The 19,973-nt window shown below is 41.9% G+C and overlaps 1 protein-coding gene across 1 annotated transcript in view; it reads right to left on the bottom strand.

The window, feature by feature from the left end:
• Positions 1-19,815, bottom strand: part of CysRS (cysteine--tRNA ligase, cytoplasmic) — a 48,471-nt gene extending 28,656 nt beyond the window's left edge. Inside the window, exons 1-7 of the mRNA XM_080272386.1 lie at positions 19,778-19,815; positions 15,243-15,434; positions 2,947-3,090; positions 2,482-2,605; positions 1,351-1,554; positions 737-898; positions 187-418 (exon numbers count right to left, since the gene is read on the bottom strand). Coding sequence (XP_080128512.1) covers positions 187-418; positions 737-898; positions 1,351-1,554; positions 2,482-2,605; positions 2,947-3,090; positions 15,243-15,418 — 1,042 coding nt within the window. The 5' untranslated portion in view covers positions 15,419-15,434; positions 19,778-19,815. The remainder of the gene's footprint in view (positions 1-186; positions 419-736; positions 899-1,350; positions 1,555-2,481; positions 2,606-2,946; positions 3,091-15,242; positions 15,435-19,777) is intronic.
• Between the last annotated feature and the right edge of the window lie 158 nt (positions 19,816-19,973).

Here is a 19,973-nt window from a genome sequence, read left to right as displayed (position 1 = left end):
AAAACTTGTCTCCTTGTGAATACAGTACTAAGGGGAGTGTGCCTCCTGAAAGACAGATTTACAATATAAAGAACAAACAAAATGGTGGGAGAGAAAGGTTATAAAAAAAAAAGAAAAAAGGAACTATCAACAGAATGCTCAATTACATGGGTTATAAATTTATTCACTCATAATTTATGTTTTTACCTGTATGAATATCAAGGGACTCCCCAAATATGTCTGATGCCATGGCTGAACATTCTATATGCCAGCCAGGACGTCCTTGGCCCCATGGAGATGGCCACGCTGGCTCTCCTGGTTTTGATGCCTTCCACAGAGCAAAGTCATTGGGACTGCGTTTCTCCTGAGCTGCCCCTGTAGACAATGCTCCCTCACCTTCCTCCAGCGCTGCCTGATTACCATAAGCTTCAGGCACCAGCTGCAGGACATTAAATGCTTACATTTAATACTCTATTAACTCTGACTGGATATAATGATCATTTAACATAATCTGGTGCTGGAGAGGGATGCCTTAAGGTGATGACACCAATATATCTCCGTGGCTTCACTGCTGGTTATACAAACGTCCCTCAACTTCCTCCCTATCCCCTGAAAAAAGGACAGTCGACTACAGTCTACAGAAGGGCAACCTCAGCCTGCAGTCCACTGGGTTCACATTTTTAGATGAACCTTGGGTTACAACTATTCCTAACATAACGAACATTGTTGACCACTTTCCCCTTCTCAGACTACTCACCTTGGCATAGTAATGGTTGGGCTCAGCATCAAACTTGCCGACATCAAAATATACAGACCCGCTGGACTCATAGGCATAACCATTGTCAATGATCTTCTTAACAAAATCGACAATCTGGGGAACATACTCGGAAACCCTCGTTACCACATCAGCTGGAAGTACCTTGGAAACAGAGAACGTGTTGATTAAATATTTGTAACAAAAGCAGGGGATATGCTGATTAGATATTTGCAAAAGGAGTAGAGAATGTGTTGATCGGATATTTGCAAAATGAGTAGGAAATGTGCAGATCAGATAATTCTAATAGCTGTACTGTTCTCACTGAAAATACTGTATGCTGATTGTATATTTGCGTTAGGACGGGATGTGAAAATGTTAGCAATATTAATGGACTCAGAAAAGGCTTAAGATGAGATTTTTTAGGCAGAGGCTGTACTCTCTGAACTACCATATTACAATGTCCTGTACATACTACAGTGATTCAAAGCATCCATAACTTCGTTGAACTTCTTGTAATGGTGAGTGTCAGAGATCCTATTCTTGTTAAAACAAATGTGATTTACCAAACTACACTGCCCCCTACACAGTCATAATCAAACCCTCTACACACTAACATTCAAAGCATCCATATCCTTGTTGAACTCCTCCTCATAATGGCGCGGAAGGTCAGAGAAGATGCTGTTATCTGTGACAGTGGACCCACGCTGACTATCGAGCCATTCCCCGAGGATGCCCTCTGCACTCTTCATCAGCTTCAACTGCCTTGCACTCACATCACCTCCTGTGGCTGCCTTCACTGCTTCTGCTGCTGCCTGCACCTATATTTCATTATAAATTAGAATCACACTTGGCCTTGACCCACAATACTGTATCCAGTATTCTGGTGGTCCGGAAGCACTTGCATTACTATGGTTATAAGCAATAATACAATGGTATATATAGCATATGTTGCAACTGAATTGCAGTGTATTACATGCGGGAAGCTGAATAATAGCTGATAAGGTGGATGAAGTATAAGCAGAAGGAAACATAACAGTACACTGATGAGAATATAGATTAGTGCTCTCATAAAGATGTACGGTGAGATACAGAGATCTGTGGTGCAAATTTTCTGTTTACTGTATATAAATGAATTACCATGATGAATAGTAGCAGTCCTAGAGTTTGTCCGATATTCTGAACTCCATTCCACAGGCACTGTCATCCATGTGAATATAATAATGAAACAGGCAGCACCATTGATACAGATCAATGCATAAAAATGGCGAATAATGAGATCGATACCAGTGGCACTCCTCTCCAGTACCTGGGTAGCTCATTCAGTTCAATGATATTTATTTCATCTTATTTATGTCATCACCAGATGCTCATATTCAACTGAGGGTAGACTTTTTCAACAAAAATGGTTAAATGCCCCTACAATTTTTTTCTTGCCAAGGGGGCTCCCCAAAAGCAAGTAAAATTGTCTGGCAAGAATAAGAATAAAGTACTAAAATTTTCACCAGATTCAAGGTGTTAATTCTAAACTACCCTAAGCCATCATTACAAGTTGCCTGCCTGACATTATTTTTTACTGTTTCATACCTCTGTAAAGGACCCGTAAAGAACAGCTGCCCCCCAAATTTTCAGTGTTACCTATAAGGCTCACCTGCCAGCTTCCCTTAATTTATGATATAATGTGTCAAAAGTAGTGCTATTAAGACCACATCACTTACTTATGATGAGTGCCTGTAAAGCGTTTTTACCTTCTGCACTTCATCAATGAGCATCTTGCGTTTGTCCTGGTCAGTGGTGGCTGCAATAATGGCTGTGTGATGCTTCATGGCTGCCATAATGTCATCATACTTTTGCTCCCACCCTAACTTAGACCTGAATGGACATACAGAATTCATCAGATAATAATGTACTGTTATACAGTCCAAATCTACCTATTATATTTAGGGTACATTTATGAACAGAACAGGGTACAAATTTATACACATAGTGTATGTGTATATACTGTATATGAATGATGAGGATTAAATACATAACTACTATGCTGTATATGCACATCACTACAGAGCTGGAAAGGAATCATTAATATTATTTCAACCCTACTGTAATTTCTACTTGAGATGAAGTTAAATGATTCTTTAAAGTGCAAAATTACTTCCTGAAAAAGAAAACAAGAGCAATATACATAAAATAAAGCAAAAAATACAGATACTGACTCTTCATATTGCTTGAGAAGATGCTTGGTACGAGCTCTCTTGATTATTTTGTCATCGATATCGGTAATATTCATGACGTAGTGGATGGTGTAGCCAAAGTAGTCCTGCATCACACGTCGCAGAATGTCAAAGCTCATGTACGACCTGACAAACACAAACAGATAATATTAACCCACTGAATACAGCTCGATGGCTTAGCAAAGGGTGACATGGAGACATTTTGTCTGTAGCCACCCCTTCCATGATTAATGAATCTGGGTACAAACATATAGATTCCAGTGAAGTAATTTTTGAAATTATATTCTTGCCACTTCCAGACTATTTTATTCAATTTAATTAACCCTTCGTTAGTCCTGTGGGGTATTCATACGTGGTTAGTCTGATGGGGTGTTACAACACCCAAATACAAAAACACATGTAGTGTTACTAACATGTAAAATATTGTTAAGATGCGAGATTTGCCAGGTACATAGCTGAGATTTTTCTCAACATTTCCCGATGATTACGGTAGCTAGTTCCAGTACTAGTCAATTGCCAGTTTGCCTGCTGTTTGTGAGTGCAGTTACTTCATAAGTTGTACATTAATTTTTGTACTCTTTCTCTTTATAATATTTATGTGACTGCTTGTCCTATCTATCTATCTAATGCCAAACGTCTCAATCCCGTTTGGGGTGGCCACAAACAAATCGCCCTGTCCCCCGCCATTTCACTGCCCTGCTCCCAACTCACACCCCCCTCTCTCATATACCTCTCCACCCCATCCCTCCATCTCATCCTCGGCCTCCCCCTCCCTCTTCCCCCCTCCACCTCACTCACATACACTCTCTTCGTCAGTCTTTCACCCTCCATCCTCTCCACATGGCCAAACCACCTCAGTGTGTTCCTCATAACGCTTCCTATCACATCCACATCCACACCACAACGCTCCTTTATATCCTCATTCATCAGCCTGTCTCTCCACGTGACTCCACAGGCTCCTCTTAAATAACTCATTTCCACTGCTCTCACTCTTGACTTGTGTCCTTCCAACAATGTCCAAGCTTCACTTCCGTACGTTAGAGTTGGTATCACAATACTGTCATGTAGTAACTTTTTCACTTCCATGCTCACTTCCCTGTTTCTTATCACTGCTTTCAAAGAACTGCTTGTTAAATTATGTAATTTAAGTTAGTATGTAATGTAAGACAACTCTGGCATGTTTTGATATCTCCAAACTGGCAACTGTTGTTCTCGAAGAATGTAGAAGTTTCTTGAATAATGCAAGCTTACAGTATGTAAGGATGAGGAAAAGACTATTTCAAGTTCAGTCGGTTTTCAGTTGAGTTTGAGTGTTGGTGCAGTGTCAGTGTAGTTTGTATATTTTTGGTACTTGTGAAAACAGCGAAGCGTTTACTGAAGTTTGTATATCATCAGAACTTGTAATAACAGTGAGGTGTTGTCAAGCATTAAGTGTAATAACAGTGAAGTCTTGTCATGCATTGTAATAACAGTGAGGTGTTGTCAAGCATTAAGTGTAATAACAGTGAAGTGTTGTCAAGCATTAAGTGTAATAACAGTGAAGTGTTGTCAAGCATTAAGTGTAACAGCAGTTAGTAAAGTCTGTATAGCTCCAGAGCTTGTAAGAACAGTGAAGTGAAACTGGCATGCATTAAGTGTAATTATTTGGAAAATAGACAGTGAACTTTAAGGAGCCAGTGTTTGTTTTTGCCTCAGCTGATCTTGTGTACCATACACCTAAAGGCTGACCATAGGAAGAACAACTCACTGGGCAACATCCTTACTGTACTGAACTACTGCTGTTGGAGCCTGAGGCAGTGTGGGATGCAGACGTAACAAAGGTGTCAGGAGTGGGATAATTTCTGTGCTGCAGTAAGTCTAACTTTCAACATGGAAGCAGGTGGTGTGAAAACAAGGTCTCGAGCTGGGCAGGAGGAGGAAATGTCCCTGGCGACAATTGCGATGCTATTACAGGCACAAACGAGAAAATTCAAAGAACTATTACAGGCACAAACTAAAGAACTCAAAGAACAGATACAAGCATAAAGTGTCCAATTACAAGCACAAAGTGTCCAACTACAAGCACAGAATGAAGGACCCCAGGCATAACATGAAGAACAAAAAGAACAATATGAACAACTTCAAGAGGCATCGGAGGAGCAACAGAGGGAATTACAACTGACGATGCAATGACAGCTAGATGTCTCTGTGGTTGAAGGAAGAACAGCAGCAGCTCAAGGAGGAAGTAGATGCCATGCTTGAGCAGCAGAAGTATGAGATGGCAGTGCAGCATGCTACTAGCCCCAAGGGTGCTGTAATGGAAATTCTGGGCCAGATGTCTGTAGAGGAGAGGATGCAGATGGAGGATGCAGTTTCGCAACCAGTGCTAATGTGGCTGCAGCAGAGTAAAGTGTGACCATCATGGGAAGAAGTTTCCAGGTTAAGCCCTGCGACCAAGAGTTACTGGAGTCAGGGAGACCTTCTCTGTTTGAACAACGGACTACTGGAGTGTCAGTGGGAGACACCCGATGGTCTCAGCAAGTATTGGCAACTGGTGGTTCCGAAGAAGATGACGTCTGAGAACTTGGATGAGTCCAATAACTAGATCACTAGTGGGCTCCTGGGAGTGAAGACAGCTCCAAACCGGCTGCGACACAGGTTCTACTGGATAGGCATGCGTCAGGATGTTGAAGAGTGGTGTCAGGCCTGTGGCGTATGCTGTGCCATGAGGGGACCCAAGAAACGTGGTTGCACCCCTCTCCTGCAGTAACAAGTGGGTGCACTGATGGAAAGTGTCGCGGTGGACATTGCTGGACCTTTGCCACTTGCTAAGAGAGGAAACTGGTATATATGTGTCGCCATGGACTACTTCACAAAGTGGCCAGAAGCCTATGCTATCCCTGATCAAGAGGCTGCGACTGTTGCTCAGGTGTTGGTTGATCAGTTTTTCTGTTGTTTTGGGATGCCAAAAAATCTACATTCAGACCAAAGTCTGCTGTGTTCCGTGAGTGCTGCAAGTTATTGGGGATCAAGAAGATCAGGACGACTCCCCCTAAGGCCACAGTCAGATGGGATGGTGGAGAAATTCAACTGGACCTTGGGACAAGAACTGGCCAAGTACTCTGTAGATGGACAAACAGAATGGGACCAGAAGTTACCTGCACTGCTGATGGCATATTGGTCTGCATCCCATGAGTCTACTGGCTACACCCCTGCAAAACTGATGTTGGGCCATGAGTTATGCTTACCTGTTGACTTGTTAATGGGAAGATCACCAGGTGAAAAAGCTGCCTACAGACACCACCGGCTATGCGAAGCACCGTCAGGAAAGGCTGGCTGAGGTACAGGTCTCCCTCGTTTTACGACTGGTATGCGTTCCTAGAAAGGCAATCATAAACCGAAATATCGTAAAGCGAAATTAAGGTTTAATGGGAAATACAGGGATGCGTTCCTGGACTCGTGTATAAGGAACTCAAAACCCATACAAGTGATCTAATATGCAATAATAATGAAGATGTTTTATGTATTGTAGAGTAGTGCTTGTCTCCCCAGCTTTCTTAATGTTGACAGCATGGTTTATAACAGTCAATACAATCGACTGTGCAAGACTCATGGAACGAGCGATGGAGTTTGCCCCTTCACCTGCTTCGTGCCGCTTCATAATATTAAGCTTAGACTCCAAGGTTAAGGACGTTCTTGCATTCTTTGGCTTCATATCGCCAGCTCCAGATGTTGCAGGGCGTTTACAAGACATCACGGTGGTGGCACTAGGGGTGTAAAATATGAAGAACAGGAGAAATAGTAATATCCTGAGCACTGATGCACACAGACGCACAAAGGTTATATGCTGAACGAGCACGCGGATGAGACTGGCAAAAGCGCGGGAAACTGTGTGGGTGGGGCGGGTATGCCACACAACTCTCAGCTGATCTGCCTGTGAGTGCACGATTTCCACATGCCCAATCGTAAATGCGAGGGAGCTCAATTGTAAAATGAACACTTGGTACTAAAGAAGGAGGATCGTAAATGCGAAATATTGTAAAACGATATAGTGTAAATTGAGGGAGACCTGTACATCATCAAGTGCGAGGAGCCCTCAAGTTTTCAGGAGAGGCATAAAATGATACACAGGTATACATGGCGAGTGATGAGAAGGGTGGGTGGTGAATTGAGTGAAAGGAAGGCAATGATTGATTATGTGTGTGTGGATGAAAGGATGCAAAGATGTATATTAGATGCAAGAGTTTATAGAGGTTGGGGGAGTGGACTTTCTGACCACTACTTGGTGGTGGCCAGAGTTAAAGTTCAAGTAAGATGGAGGAATAGAAGAAGGGAAAGACGAGAGGAAGGAGTAGTTGCAAGGAGAGTGGAAAGGTTACAAGAGGATGAGAAAAAGGCAGAGTATAAGAGAGAAGTGGAGGAACGATTGGGCAAATATGAGTTGGAGCAGATGGGGGACGTGGAAGGTGTGTGTAGAATATTTACAGAAGAAATATGTGCAGCATGTGATGTGGTGTGTGGAAGGAAGAGAAGACGGAGGGGGATGCAAGGAACAGCGTGGTGGACTGAAGAGGTGAAACGGGCTGTGGCACAAAAGAAGAAAGCATACAATGAATGGATGAGAAATAGGGACGTGGAAGAAGTTGAGAGGCGGAAGAGAGAGTTATATGTAGAAAGGAAGAGAGAGGTGAAAAGATTAGTAAGAGAGAGTAAGAAGAGAGTGGATGAGGAATTTGGAAGGAATTTGAGTGTAAAGTGGAGGGACTGTAAGAAAATGTTCTGGAAAGAGGTGAAAAGAGTAAGACAGGGTGGAAGTGAAGTTAGCAGGGGAGTGAAAGATAAAAATGGTAGATTACTAGTGGAGAAGGGAGAAAAAGTGAGCAGATGGAGAGAACACTTTAAGGAATTGTTGAACGTGGAGGATGGAAGTAATGCAAGTATAAGTGGCTGGGGAATGGCTGGGAGAAGGAGGGAGGTGAGAAGACAGGAAGAAATCAGTAGGATAGAAGTTGTGGAAGCAATGAAGAAAGTTAAATCAGGGAAAGCCCCAGGAATTGATGGAGTGTGTGGTGAAATGCTGAAGCATGGGGGAGAGATAGTAGTAGAATGGATGTGGAAGATGTGCAGATTGGCCTGGGAGGAAGGTAGAGTCCCGGAGGATTGGAAGTCAGGTATAATTATTCCCTTGTACAAAGGAAAAGGGGAAAAAGAAGTGTGTGGTAATCATAGGGGCATTTGTCTTCTTAGTATAATAGGAAAAGTGTATGGTAGGATACTTATTGACAGAGTTAGAGAAAGAACAGAGAAATTAGTTGGAGAAGAACAGGGAGGCTTTAGGAAGGGACGAGGTTGTGTAGATCAGATATTCATTCTCAGATCTTTAGTGGAAAAGTTTCTAGAGAAGGGAAAGAAGTTGTATGCGGCTTTCATGGATTTGGAGAAAGCATATGACAGGGTGGATAGACTAGGATTGTGGAAAGTGTTAAGAATATATGGAATAGATGGGAAGTTGTTGAATGCTGTGAAGAGTATGTACGATGGTGCAAAGGCTGCAGTGCGTGTGGATGGTGAACTAAGTGAATTTTTCTCTTTGAAAGTTGGGTTGAAACAGGGATGTGTCATGTCTCCATGGTTGTTCAATCTGTACATGGATGGGGTAATAAAAGAGGTACAAGGTAGGGTAGTGGATGTTGGAGTGGCCCTGGTGAGAGAGGATAGTGTTCGGAAACTCCCTGTACTGTTGTTTGCAGATGCTACCGTGTTGTTGAGTGAAGACGAAGGAGAGCTGCAAGGCTTGGTGGATGAGTTTGAGAGAGTGTGTAGGAAACGGAATCTAAAGGTGAATGTAGGGAAGAGTAAAGTGATGGTCTTTGAGAGAGGTGAAGTCAGTGAATGTACAGCGAGGTTGGATGGTGAGGAATTGGAAAATGTGAGTACGTTTAAGTACCTGGGTAGTGTGATGAGTAAGGATGGAGGTTTGGAGGGTGAAGTGCTTGAAAGGGTACAGCAGGGAAGAAAGGTTGCTGGTTCTTTGAAAGCAGTGATAAGAAACAGGGAAGTGAGCATGGAAGTGAAAAAGTTACTACATGACAGTATTTTGATACCAACTCTAACATACGGAAGTGAAGCTTGGACGTTGTTGGAAGGACACAAGTCAAGAGTGAGAGCCGTGGAAATGAGTTATTTAAGAGGAGCCTGTGGAGTCACATGGAGAGACAGGCTGACGAATGAGGATATAAAGGAGCGTTGTGGTGTTGATGTGGATGTGATAGGAAGCGTTATGAGGAACACACTGAGGTGGTTTGGCCATGTGGAGAGGATGGAGGGTGAAAGACTGACGAAGAGAGTGTATGTGAGTGAGGTGGAGGGGGAAAGAGGGAGGGGGAGGCCGAGGATGAGATGGAGAGATGGGGTGGAGAGGTATATGAGAGAGTGGGGTGTGAGTTGGGAGCAGGGGAGTGAAATGGCGGGGGACAGGGCGACTTGGAGGCGATTTGTTTGTGGCCACCCCAAACGGGATTGAGGCGTCTGGCAATAGATAGATAGATAGTGATGAAGTGCAAGTATGATGCCAAGGCAAGTGAGGTGAGCTTCAAGGATGGTGACCAAGTTTGGTTATACAATCCTCAGCGAAAGAAGGGACAGTCACCGAAGCTGCAAAGCCCATGGGACGGGCCTTACACAGTGCTGGACCGCCTATCAGACGTAACGTATCGGATTCGGCGAGGCAGGAAATCTCACCCAAAGGTGGTACAAGTGAACCGTCTGTGGCATGATCATGGGCCAGGACAGTGCAGATGGGACGTCTCCGAGGAATTGTGCTCACCCGCAGCCGAGGATGTTGGGGAGGACCAAGGAGCTAAAGTGCAAGAGGATGGTGGTAGTTCCCCAAGACAAGAAGCAAATCAAGAAGAGGACCAAGACCTTCCAGGAAGAGTGGTCTGTGTGGAGGAGCAAGTCAGAAGCGGCACAGAAGAAAACCTGATATGATGACGGATTATTTTGTGTATAGTTAGATGTTTCGTTAAGATTAAGGTTTGTGTTTGTATATAGTGTAGTTTTGTCAGGACAACAAAGAACTAGAGAGGGGGTAGTGTTAAGAAGTGAGATTTGCAAGTTAGGTGGCCGAGATTTTTCTTGACGTTTCCTGACGTTTATGGTAGCTAGTTCCGGTATGAGTCAGTTGCCAGTTTGCCTGCTGTTTGTGAACACAGTTATTTCATAAGTTGTACATTAATTTTTGTGCTCTTTTTCTTCAGGATGCTTTATTCAAGTGATCGCTTGTTCATTCATTTATTCATCATCCAATCCTACATTCCCCCATCAGAAGTGTAGGACCCCGGGTGAAACTACGGTATGTAATTTAAGTTTGTATGGTAAATGATTTAGAGTGTTATGTAATGTAAGACAACTCTGGCATGTTTTGATATCTCCAAGTTGGCAACTGTTGTTCTGGTAGAATGTAGAAGTTTCTCGAATAATGCAAGCTTATATAAGGATGGGGAAAAGACTATTTCAAGTTCAGTCAGTTTTCAGTTGAGTTTGAGTGTCGGTGCAGTGTCATTGTAGTTTGTATATTTTTGGTACATGTGAATCATCAGAACTTGTGATAACAGTGAAGTGTTGTCAAGCATTAAGTGTAATAACAGTGAAGTGTTGTCAAGCATTAAGTGTAATAACAGTGAAGTGTTGTCAAGCATTAAGTGTAATAGCAGTTAGTAGAGTCTGTATAGCTCCAGTGCTTGTAAGAACAGTGAAGCTGGCATGCATTAAGTGTAATAATTTGGAAAACAGACAGTGAACTTTAAGGAGCCAGTGTTGTTTTTGCTTCAACTGATCTTGTGTACTGTACAGTACACCTAAAGGCTGACCACAGGAAGAACAACTCACTGGGTAACGTCCCTCCTGTACTGAGCTACTACTGTTGGAGCCTGTGGCAATGTGGGACATGGACGTAACAATATATTCACACTGCCACTTCAGTATATCTCTGCAATTACTAATGAAAAGATTGAATGCCTTGTAGGTGGTGTTTATTAATTTATAATAATAAAATACAATAAATAATAATATCAGTGAAAAAATAACAAATGGACTGATATCTCATTTGTCAGGTAAACATGCACAGGAAAACACATTTTGTGATTTTTAAAATCAGTATAATGATAAACAATATGCAAAAATAAGATAAAAAAAACAATCTATATCACATATGATCTAAATGGTTCCAGTAGTTTGATGGGGTGACTTGACACCCTGGGGAGGGGTGGAGTGCACCTCTCTCTCATTACAGCAGAGGCAGGACTAAACTAATACACATGCTCCCTCCCCTCACTGAATCAGGAGAGTACTGGAATGGAGAGAAATATTCGAATTACTGGCTAGGAAAATGAGCTTTTAAAAAAATTTGGGGTGCCAAAATACCCCACCTGACTAACGAAGGGTTAAGGATTATTGTACTGAACGATTTACAGGTGTCAGTATAATTTATATCTAAACCTTCCTGTTCAAAAAATTTCTCCTTCACTGAATAAAGTCGCCAGGCAGCAAAAAAATAAATAAATAAATAAAATATAAAATGCTGTCATGGTGGTGAAAGGTTTAAAAACGTAACTATTTACTGTACAAGTATAGGTGCACCATCTGTTTTTCAAGACAAAACCATTCTCTTCAAAACTAATGGAAAAACATACTACCATTGCTGTAATATAAAAGTATGAAAATCTATGAAAGCAAAAACAGGTACTGCAAAATCTCTGCTCCTGTATCCCATCCATCCATCATCCAATCCTATGTTGCCCCATGAGCAATGTAGAAGCCAGCGGCTAGGCAAGTTGGTCCTGACATTTAAGATAAAAGTGACCAGCCTCACTCATCCCTGAGTGGCATTACGTGAGCAACAAACTCTCATCCCTTTTCTGTCCAACTCTCTCATGCACGAGTTAATCATTACTCCCAGTCCTTTATTTATGCAACTGGTCAACTCTGGAACTGTCTCTCTCTGTCTGTACTTCCTACTTCCTATGACCTCCTGTCTTTCAAACGCAGTGTGTCCAGGCATCTCGAAATTAACGGATCTTGAATTTGGCTCTCTTTTGTGTTGTTTTTGTTTTTTCTTGGAAGGAACTATTATGTGGGTTCCTAACCTTTGGTTCCTTCTTCCTCGCATTAAAAAAAAAAAAAAAAAAAAAAAAAAAAAAAAAAAAAAAACACCCCTTGGATATAAACCTGCACCGGCTCAATCCAAACAAGACAATAAATATACCGTACCATAGGTTGTAATGTACATACAGTAACATTTTTTGCAGTGTAAAAAATAAAATATAGTGTAATAACAAAGTTTTATATCTGGCAGCATAAACTGAAAGACTCCTATGCCTGCTACATACAATTCAATGCCGCCTACATGAAGAGATTAAGTGGGTGCTTCCTTGAATTGTATGGCACTAAAAATAACATTTCAAAACAACTACTGCCTCTTACCACCATATTATCCTTAATCTTAAAGTGCTGTCTGTCAGTGCATTGTCCCAGAAATATCATGTTTTTACTTTGCTATCCCATTTTGGACTGCTTATATGGCTTAGTGATTTTATGATGTGCATGACTATGAGCTCAATGGTATTTCATCTGACATCCTTTTCATCATTATCTAAATTATCTTACTACTGTAATTCAAATATAACTAATTATTTATGAACTGGGGGCTGCTTGTCATGTGAAAGTGCCACAAGTTTACAATTTCAGACTCAGGAAGTTAAACCTAAGCCTTCTAATCCAGTACAGTGTGGATGAGAAAAACCTTATCTGATCACCAAGTAGGCTTAACTGCTGACAACATAATGTAATCTAATCCTCAGTTTTTAAAAAAGATTTAGCACGGTTATGAAAAATGTGGAATCTATATCACTGGCATTACACAGCAAAAAGTACGGTAACACTTTTACTGCATTATCAGTACAGGTCCAATACCTAGACTTGTGTGATGTCTTCATTACTATCTACCTATCTATTGCCAGATGCCTCAATCCCATACGGTGTGGCCACAAACAAATCGCCTCCATGTTGCCCTGTCCCCCGCCATTTCACTGCCCTGCTCCCAACTCACACCCCCCTCTCTCATATACCTCTCCACCACATCCCTCCATCTCATCCTTGGCCTCCCCCTCCCTCTCCCCCCATCCACCTCACTCACATACACTCTCCTTGTCAGTCTCTCACCTTCCATCCTCTCAACATGGCCAAACCACCTCAGTGTGTTCCTCATAACGCTTCCTATCACATCCACATCCACACCACAACGCTCCTTTATATCCTCATTTGTCAGCCTGTCTCTCCATGTGACTCCACAGGCTCCTCTTAACTCATTTCCACTGCTCTCACTCTTGACTTGTGTCCTTACAACAGTGTCCAAGCTTCACTTCCATACATTAGAGTCGGTATCACAATACTGTCATGTAGTAACTTTTTCACTTCCATGCTCACTTCCCTGTTTCTTATCACTGCTTTCAAGGAACCAGCAACCTTTCTTCCTTGTTGTACCCTTTCAAGCACTTCACCCTCCAAACCTCCATCCTTACTCATCACACTACCCAAGTACAGTACTTAAACGTACTCACATTTTCCATTTCCACACCATCCAACCTCACTGTATATTCACTGACTTCACCTCTCTCAAAGACCATCACTTTACTCTTCCCTACATTCACCTTTAGATTCCATTTCTTACACACTCTCCCAAACTCATCCACCAAGCCTTGCAGCTCCCCTTCGTCTTCACTCAACAACACAGAATCATCTGCAAACAACAGTACAGGGAGTTTCCAAACACTACCCTCTCTCACCAAGGTCACTCCAACATCCACTGCCCTACCTTGTACCTCTTTTATTACCCCATCCATGTACAGACTGAACAACCATGGAGACATGACACATTCCTGTTTCATTACAATTCATTTTAAATATAAAATATACAAAATATGGTAACCGTTTTGGATTACAAGACTGTACCGCATTTATAATGGGCTAATAGCATGAACTGACAGCTAAGAAACATGGTGGCATTTTGACCTCACTTCCAGATGTTTAATGTAAATGTCAATTTTTGTGTAATTAATACCATACTTAATGGCAAAAAAAAGTAAAAAAATAAAAAAAGAATAAATAAAACAAGAAGCGGTGCCAGAGCACAGCAAACCCATCCCTGGCGGTCATATTAGTGCTGACGTATAAACACAACAGGATATCTAGTCAAAGATGTCACACATCAAATCTGGAATAAACTGGGTGAAAACTGATGATTTTATGCCCAACTGAACTGTTATGCCCAACCCACCTGACACAGACCCCTCCTACTGTTAACTGGGGGGTGACCCCACCTCATGTAATATGGAATGCCATAGGATGCAGATTTGAAAGATGCAGCTTTAGGTTCTGGTTCCATGTCGATATGATGAATTTGAAAGGAGCTGTGACTTTTTTGTTTTAATACATATCTTGGGCCTACAGCCTGTTCCATGGCCCAATTTGGCACTAAATTTAATCAGGTGATCAGAAGGTTATTGCCCATCATCCCTGTAATTTTCGTCAAAATCACACCATTAGTTTTCGTGTAAAGTTGTTAACAGGTAGACAGACAGACAGAAAGACAGAGACAAACAAACAAACAGACAAACCAAGTGAAAACAATACCCATCCCCAAGCCCCTCCAGGAAAGGGATGGGTAATCCATCCATCCATCATCTAATCCAGTGTTGCCCCATGAGGAGTGCTTGAGCCCGAGGCTAGGCAAGTTGGTCCTGACATTTAAGATGAGAGTGACCAGCCTCATTCATCCTAGAGTGGCATTACATGAGCAATAAACCCCAACCACCCCTTGGATATAAATCTGCTCAGGCTCAATCTGGTTGGAGCGCCTTAATTACCCACTAAACCACCTGGCACCATAATTTGCTTGTATGGTAACCACCCAGTGTAGTAAATGATTTCCTGGTGTATGGGAAACCATTTGGCTTGTCACTCAGTGTAAAGTCACCCATGAGCAGAAGGATAAGGAAAGACTGAAGGAAATAAAGACAAAAGAGGGAGTGTAAGGTCAGTTGTAGGTAGAAGAAAGAGGAAAGAATGAAGAAAATAAAGACAGAAGAGGAAGGAAGGAAGAGAGGAAAGGACAGACACCCGAGAGCAGCACTACATCAAGCGAGTGGATGGTAGGGAGCAACCATTTTTATTTATTAAGCAAACAAATAAATAAATATGGTTGCTCCTTATGTGACCTTGCTGTACAGTACTGTCCTGACCTGGCGTGGCCCATGTGTGAGTCATCATAAACAGTGGGCCCACAGCTGTACCACGTCACCACATGGCCCTGGGGTATGAATGGCTCCTTCCTGCGTGTGAATGAGTTGTACAGTTGAAGCCGTGAAGACACCACCCCAACCGGCGCATTCCACTCGGGATCAGGACGCTTTGGCATGATTCACTCCACCTGCCTGTTTGAAGTAAATATGTTGTCATGCCATTGCACAGTATTAGGATACTTTGCAGACTGGCTTAAAATGGGAACTGCTCTACTTCTGCCAAATCTGTCAGGGTCTTGCTGATAAAAAATAGCAGGGTTGGGATGATTTAAATCAAGCGATTTAAAACAGATTTAAATGATGATTTAAATCAACAATTTTTGACACAATTTTTGTGTCATAAATGTCATAAATATAAAAAATATTGATCAAGATGCCTTAAACACAGCACAACAGCTGCATACTGCTATTGCCTCTTCTGCAGGGACTGAGAGAATATTTTTGACATTTGGTCTTATCCAGACAAATGTGCGAAATGTTCTTGGAAATGACAAGGCAGGAAAGTTAGTCACTATTTTCAAGCATCTGAACCAATGAAATATTATGTATACAGTGAAGCCCTGTATAGTGATGTATATTTACTAAAAACCATTCAATATACATAATACATAAACGTAACAAACCAGTTACAGTTGATCTATCTATCTATTGCCAGACGCCTCAATCCCATTTGGGGTGGCCACAAACAAATCGCCTCCAAGTCGCCATGTCCCCCGCCATTTCACTGCCCTGCCCCCAACTCACACCCCCCTCTCTCATATACCTCTCCACCCTATCCCTCCATCTCATCCTTGGCCTCCCCCACCCTCTTCCCCCCTCCACCTCACTCACATACACTCTCTTCGTCAGTCTTTCACCCTCCATCCTCTCCACATGGCCAAACCACCTCAGTGTGTTCCTCACAATGCTTCCTGTCACATCCACATCCACACCACAACGCTCCTTTATATCCTCATTCGTCAGCCTGTCTCTCCATGTGACTCTACAGGCTCCTCGTAAATAATTCATTTCCACTGCTCTCACTCTTGACTTGTGTCCTTCCAACAACGTCCAAGCTTCACTTCCATACGTTAGAGTTGGTATCACAATACTGTCATGTAGTAACTTTTTCACTTCCATGCTCACTTACCTGTTTCTTATCACTGCTTTCAAAGAACCAGCAACCTTTCTTCCCTGCTGTACCCTTTCACGCACTTCACCCTCCAAACCTCCATCCTTACTCATCACACTACCCAAGTACTTAAACGTACTCACATTTTCCAATTCCTCACCATCCAACCTCGCTGTACATTCACTGACTTCACCTCTCTCAAAGACCATCACTTTACTCTTCCCTACATTCACCTTTTGATTCCGTTTCTTACACACACTCCCAAACTCATCCACCATTGTAGTTATTAAAAGGAAAAATGTTCTTTGATAAAAATTAAGAAGTATGTTACAGTACAGTACCCTAAATCTAAATGTTTATTCTTTTTATTTAAAATCTTCAGGAATAATAATACAATTTTAGTTTCAGAAAGAATAGAGAATTATCAAATTTATAATTTATTAAGACAGTAAAAAAAATATATAATTTTTTATCACTGCTCCATCAAATCAGAAATATTATTTAATTTTATCTTTTAAGGAGCAGCCATCATAACTTATGCATGTTAAAGTTATGTCTGTCACAGTGTATTGAATTCTTGGCCAAGTAAAACCAACCTAAAATACATGACACGTTACTTTATTTGTCTTTATCTGACATTCTGCATATAGCTACGGTATTGTGGGACAGCATGAAATACAGCTTTATGTACTGGTAAATTTTCATAGTTTTTCAAATGTACACAATTTGATACATCTATCTATCTATCTATTGCCAGACACCTCAATCCCGTTTGGGGTGGCCACAAACAATTTGCCTCCAAGTCGCCCTGTCCCCCGCCATTTCACTGCCCTGCTCCCAACTCACACCCCCCTCTCTCATATACCTCTCCACCCCATCCCTCCATCTCATCCTCGGCCTCCCCCTCCCTCTTCCCCCCTCCACCTCACTCACATACACTCTCTTCGTCAGTCTTTCACCCTCCATCCTCTCCACATGGCCAAACCACCTCAGTGTGTTCTTCATAACGCTTCCTATCACATCCACATCCACACCACAACGCTCCTTTATATCCTCATTCGTCAGCCTGTCTCTCCACGTGACTCCACAGGCTCCTCTTAAATAACTCATTTCCACTGCTCTCACTCTTGACTTGTGTCCTTCCAACAATGTCCAAGCTTCACTTCCGTACGTTAGAGTTGGTATCACAATACTGTCATGTAGTAACTTTTTCACTTCCATGCTCACTTCCCTGTTTCTTATAGCTGCTTTCAAAGAACCAGCAACCTTTCGTCCCTGCTGTACCCTTTCAAGCACTTCACCCTCCAAACCTCCATCCTTACTCATCACACTACCCAAATACTTAAACGTACTCACATTTTCCAATTCCTCACCATCCAACCTCGCTGTACATTCACTAACTTCACCTCTCTCAAAGACCATCACTTTACTCTTCCCTACATTCACCTTTAGGTTCCGTTTCTTACACACTCTCTCAAACTCATCCACCAAGCCTTGCAGCTCCCCTTGATACATATTTTTGGAAATTTGGGACATTATTTATTTATGACATTTATGACATTTAAATTACCGGTACTGTCTTGTCATAAATCATTTATGACACGCTATTTTCCAACCCTGAAAAATAGGCTACATTGAAAATTGGTAATTTCTTTAACACAATCCTTTATTTCTGTTTTGATATCCAGTTTTTTCTGTGTTTCAAAAGGTTTTAATACTCATTTCTAGCTGCCTCTATCTGGAGGGAACTGAGGTGCTGCCATTCATAGGCTATGGAAATACTTCAACACCATCACCAGTTGATTTAAAGTGTCTTCCCAGACCTGGGGGAGAAAGACTGACAGGATCAGCACAATCAGTTTTCATTTAAAGTCAGGTGTTGAAGGGTAAAGGTCTAATCATGCTGTATTTAGAGGAAGTACTTTTCTTTCCTTTACAGGTGGCTTTACATTGAGTGACAAGCCAAATGGTTTCCTGTAAGCCAAGAAACCATTTACAATGCTGGGTGGTAACCATATAACCAACTCATTCGTGCTCCCTATGTGTCAGCAAGTGGGTTGGTGAAGGGTTAGTGCCCCTCCCCGTAAAACAAATAACTCAAAATCAAATGGCCACCCCTTACGGGATTATGGCGTCTGGCAATAGACAGATAGATAGATAGACTTTACATGACAAAATAAAAATATAAAGACACATTTCTGAAAGAAATGTACATGAGATCCTCCGGTAATTTTTTAGAAGTACCGTAACCAACGTTTTCTTTTATTATTATTTTTATGGTTACCAATGCAAAATACTGTATTTTAATTAGTTCTGACCTTCATTTTGGGGGGAAAATCCCCTTTTTGGAATTTTGAGTAAGATTTCCAAAAGTGGGTTAATCCCCCAAAATCAAGATTAAAATTAATTAAAAACACACTATTTTGCATTAAACTAACCCTAACCTAGGGCCTGACATAGATCAAGTGCACACGCCTGCACCAGCCAATATGGCGCCACATTCATCCGCTACTGAATGATAGCCTAACCTAAGCCACTACATGACTACCCCTACAAAATTTGCTCCCCCAACTCAAACTAGGCTTAAAAGGTAAGTCTTAGTTAGAATAGTTCAGGGACGTAATATAATGAAAATCGGTAACGTTGGTTACTTCTAAAGCTATACTGATCCTCCCTAATATGAAGAGAAAATAAGGATATGGCGGTTATGAACTGTCACCCCCATTATCTTCCACTAGCCTTCACAAGGTTACAATGACAGCTGGGCGACTCCACTACCCAGTTACAGTATACAAATGTCCCTCAACGCACTCATCCCCGGTCCCCTGAAGACGAATGGTGGACTGCAGCAGAATGGTGATTTCAGTCTACTGCAGAGTCCATCAGGTTCAATTTTCTGATGATACTGGGGCAACAACATCTCTCCCCCATGAAAATTTGAGATCTTATTACTTCCTCAATGCCATCAGACCATTTGTGGCCCCAAACTAACTGGCATCTTCTGGGCAGAACATGCTTTCAAACCATATGTGGACGCTCAGAACCCTTTAAATTACCTTCACTACTGGGGGTCGCAGCCACAATGTTAACTGTGGTCGTGCTGCTGGTACGTTCAAGAGTATGTAACCAAATCTATCTTTACGTCGGTGGCTTACACAACATTAGGTTAATTTCACCACCCCCACATACATTCCGGGTGAAAATTCATGCAACAGTAACCTAATTTTGGACTTTCCTTCACTTTAACTGGGTCTTGCGAGAACAAAATAACACTGGAATAAATAAAAAACAGAAACGTTACACTCCTCCCTCCATTCCAATCGTCCCAAGCTGCTGAATATGAAGAGGCAAGTTATAATATTACCTGTTGCAATGCTCGTGCACCCTCCTTGTTGACAACGTGTCATCCGCTCAAGCCTTCCACACTGTTCTCAGCTGCAAAGGTACGGTACAGTGTTCCCAATCGCGTATGCTCAAAACCCGCTACTTGATTCATAGAAAATTTGAGTTTGACTTGGTATGACTAACCAGTATACTATAATTACCATGGTTGCTATTGT

Source organism: Coenobita brevimanus, chromosome 50, assembly GCF_032717465.1.
Source record: "Coenobita brevimanus isolate Jiangsu-jjx chromosome 50, ASM3271746v2, whole genome shotgun sequence".
NCBI classification, from domain to species: domain Eukaryota; kingdom Metazoa; phylum Arthropoda; class Malacostraca; order Decapoda; family Coenobitidae; genus Coenobita; species Coenobita brevimanus.
Note: the sequence above shows the minus strand (reverse complement) of the source record. Positions and strands in the feature narration are given on the sequence as shown.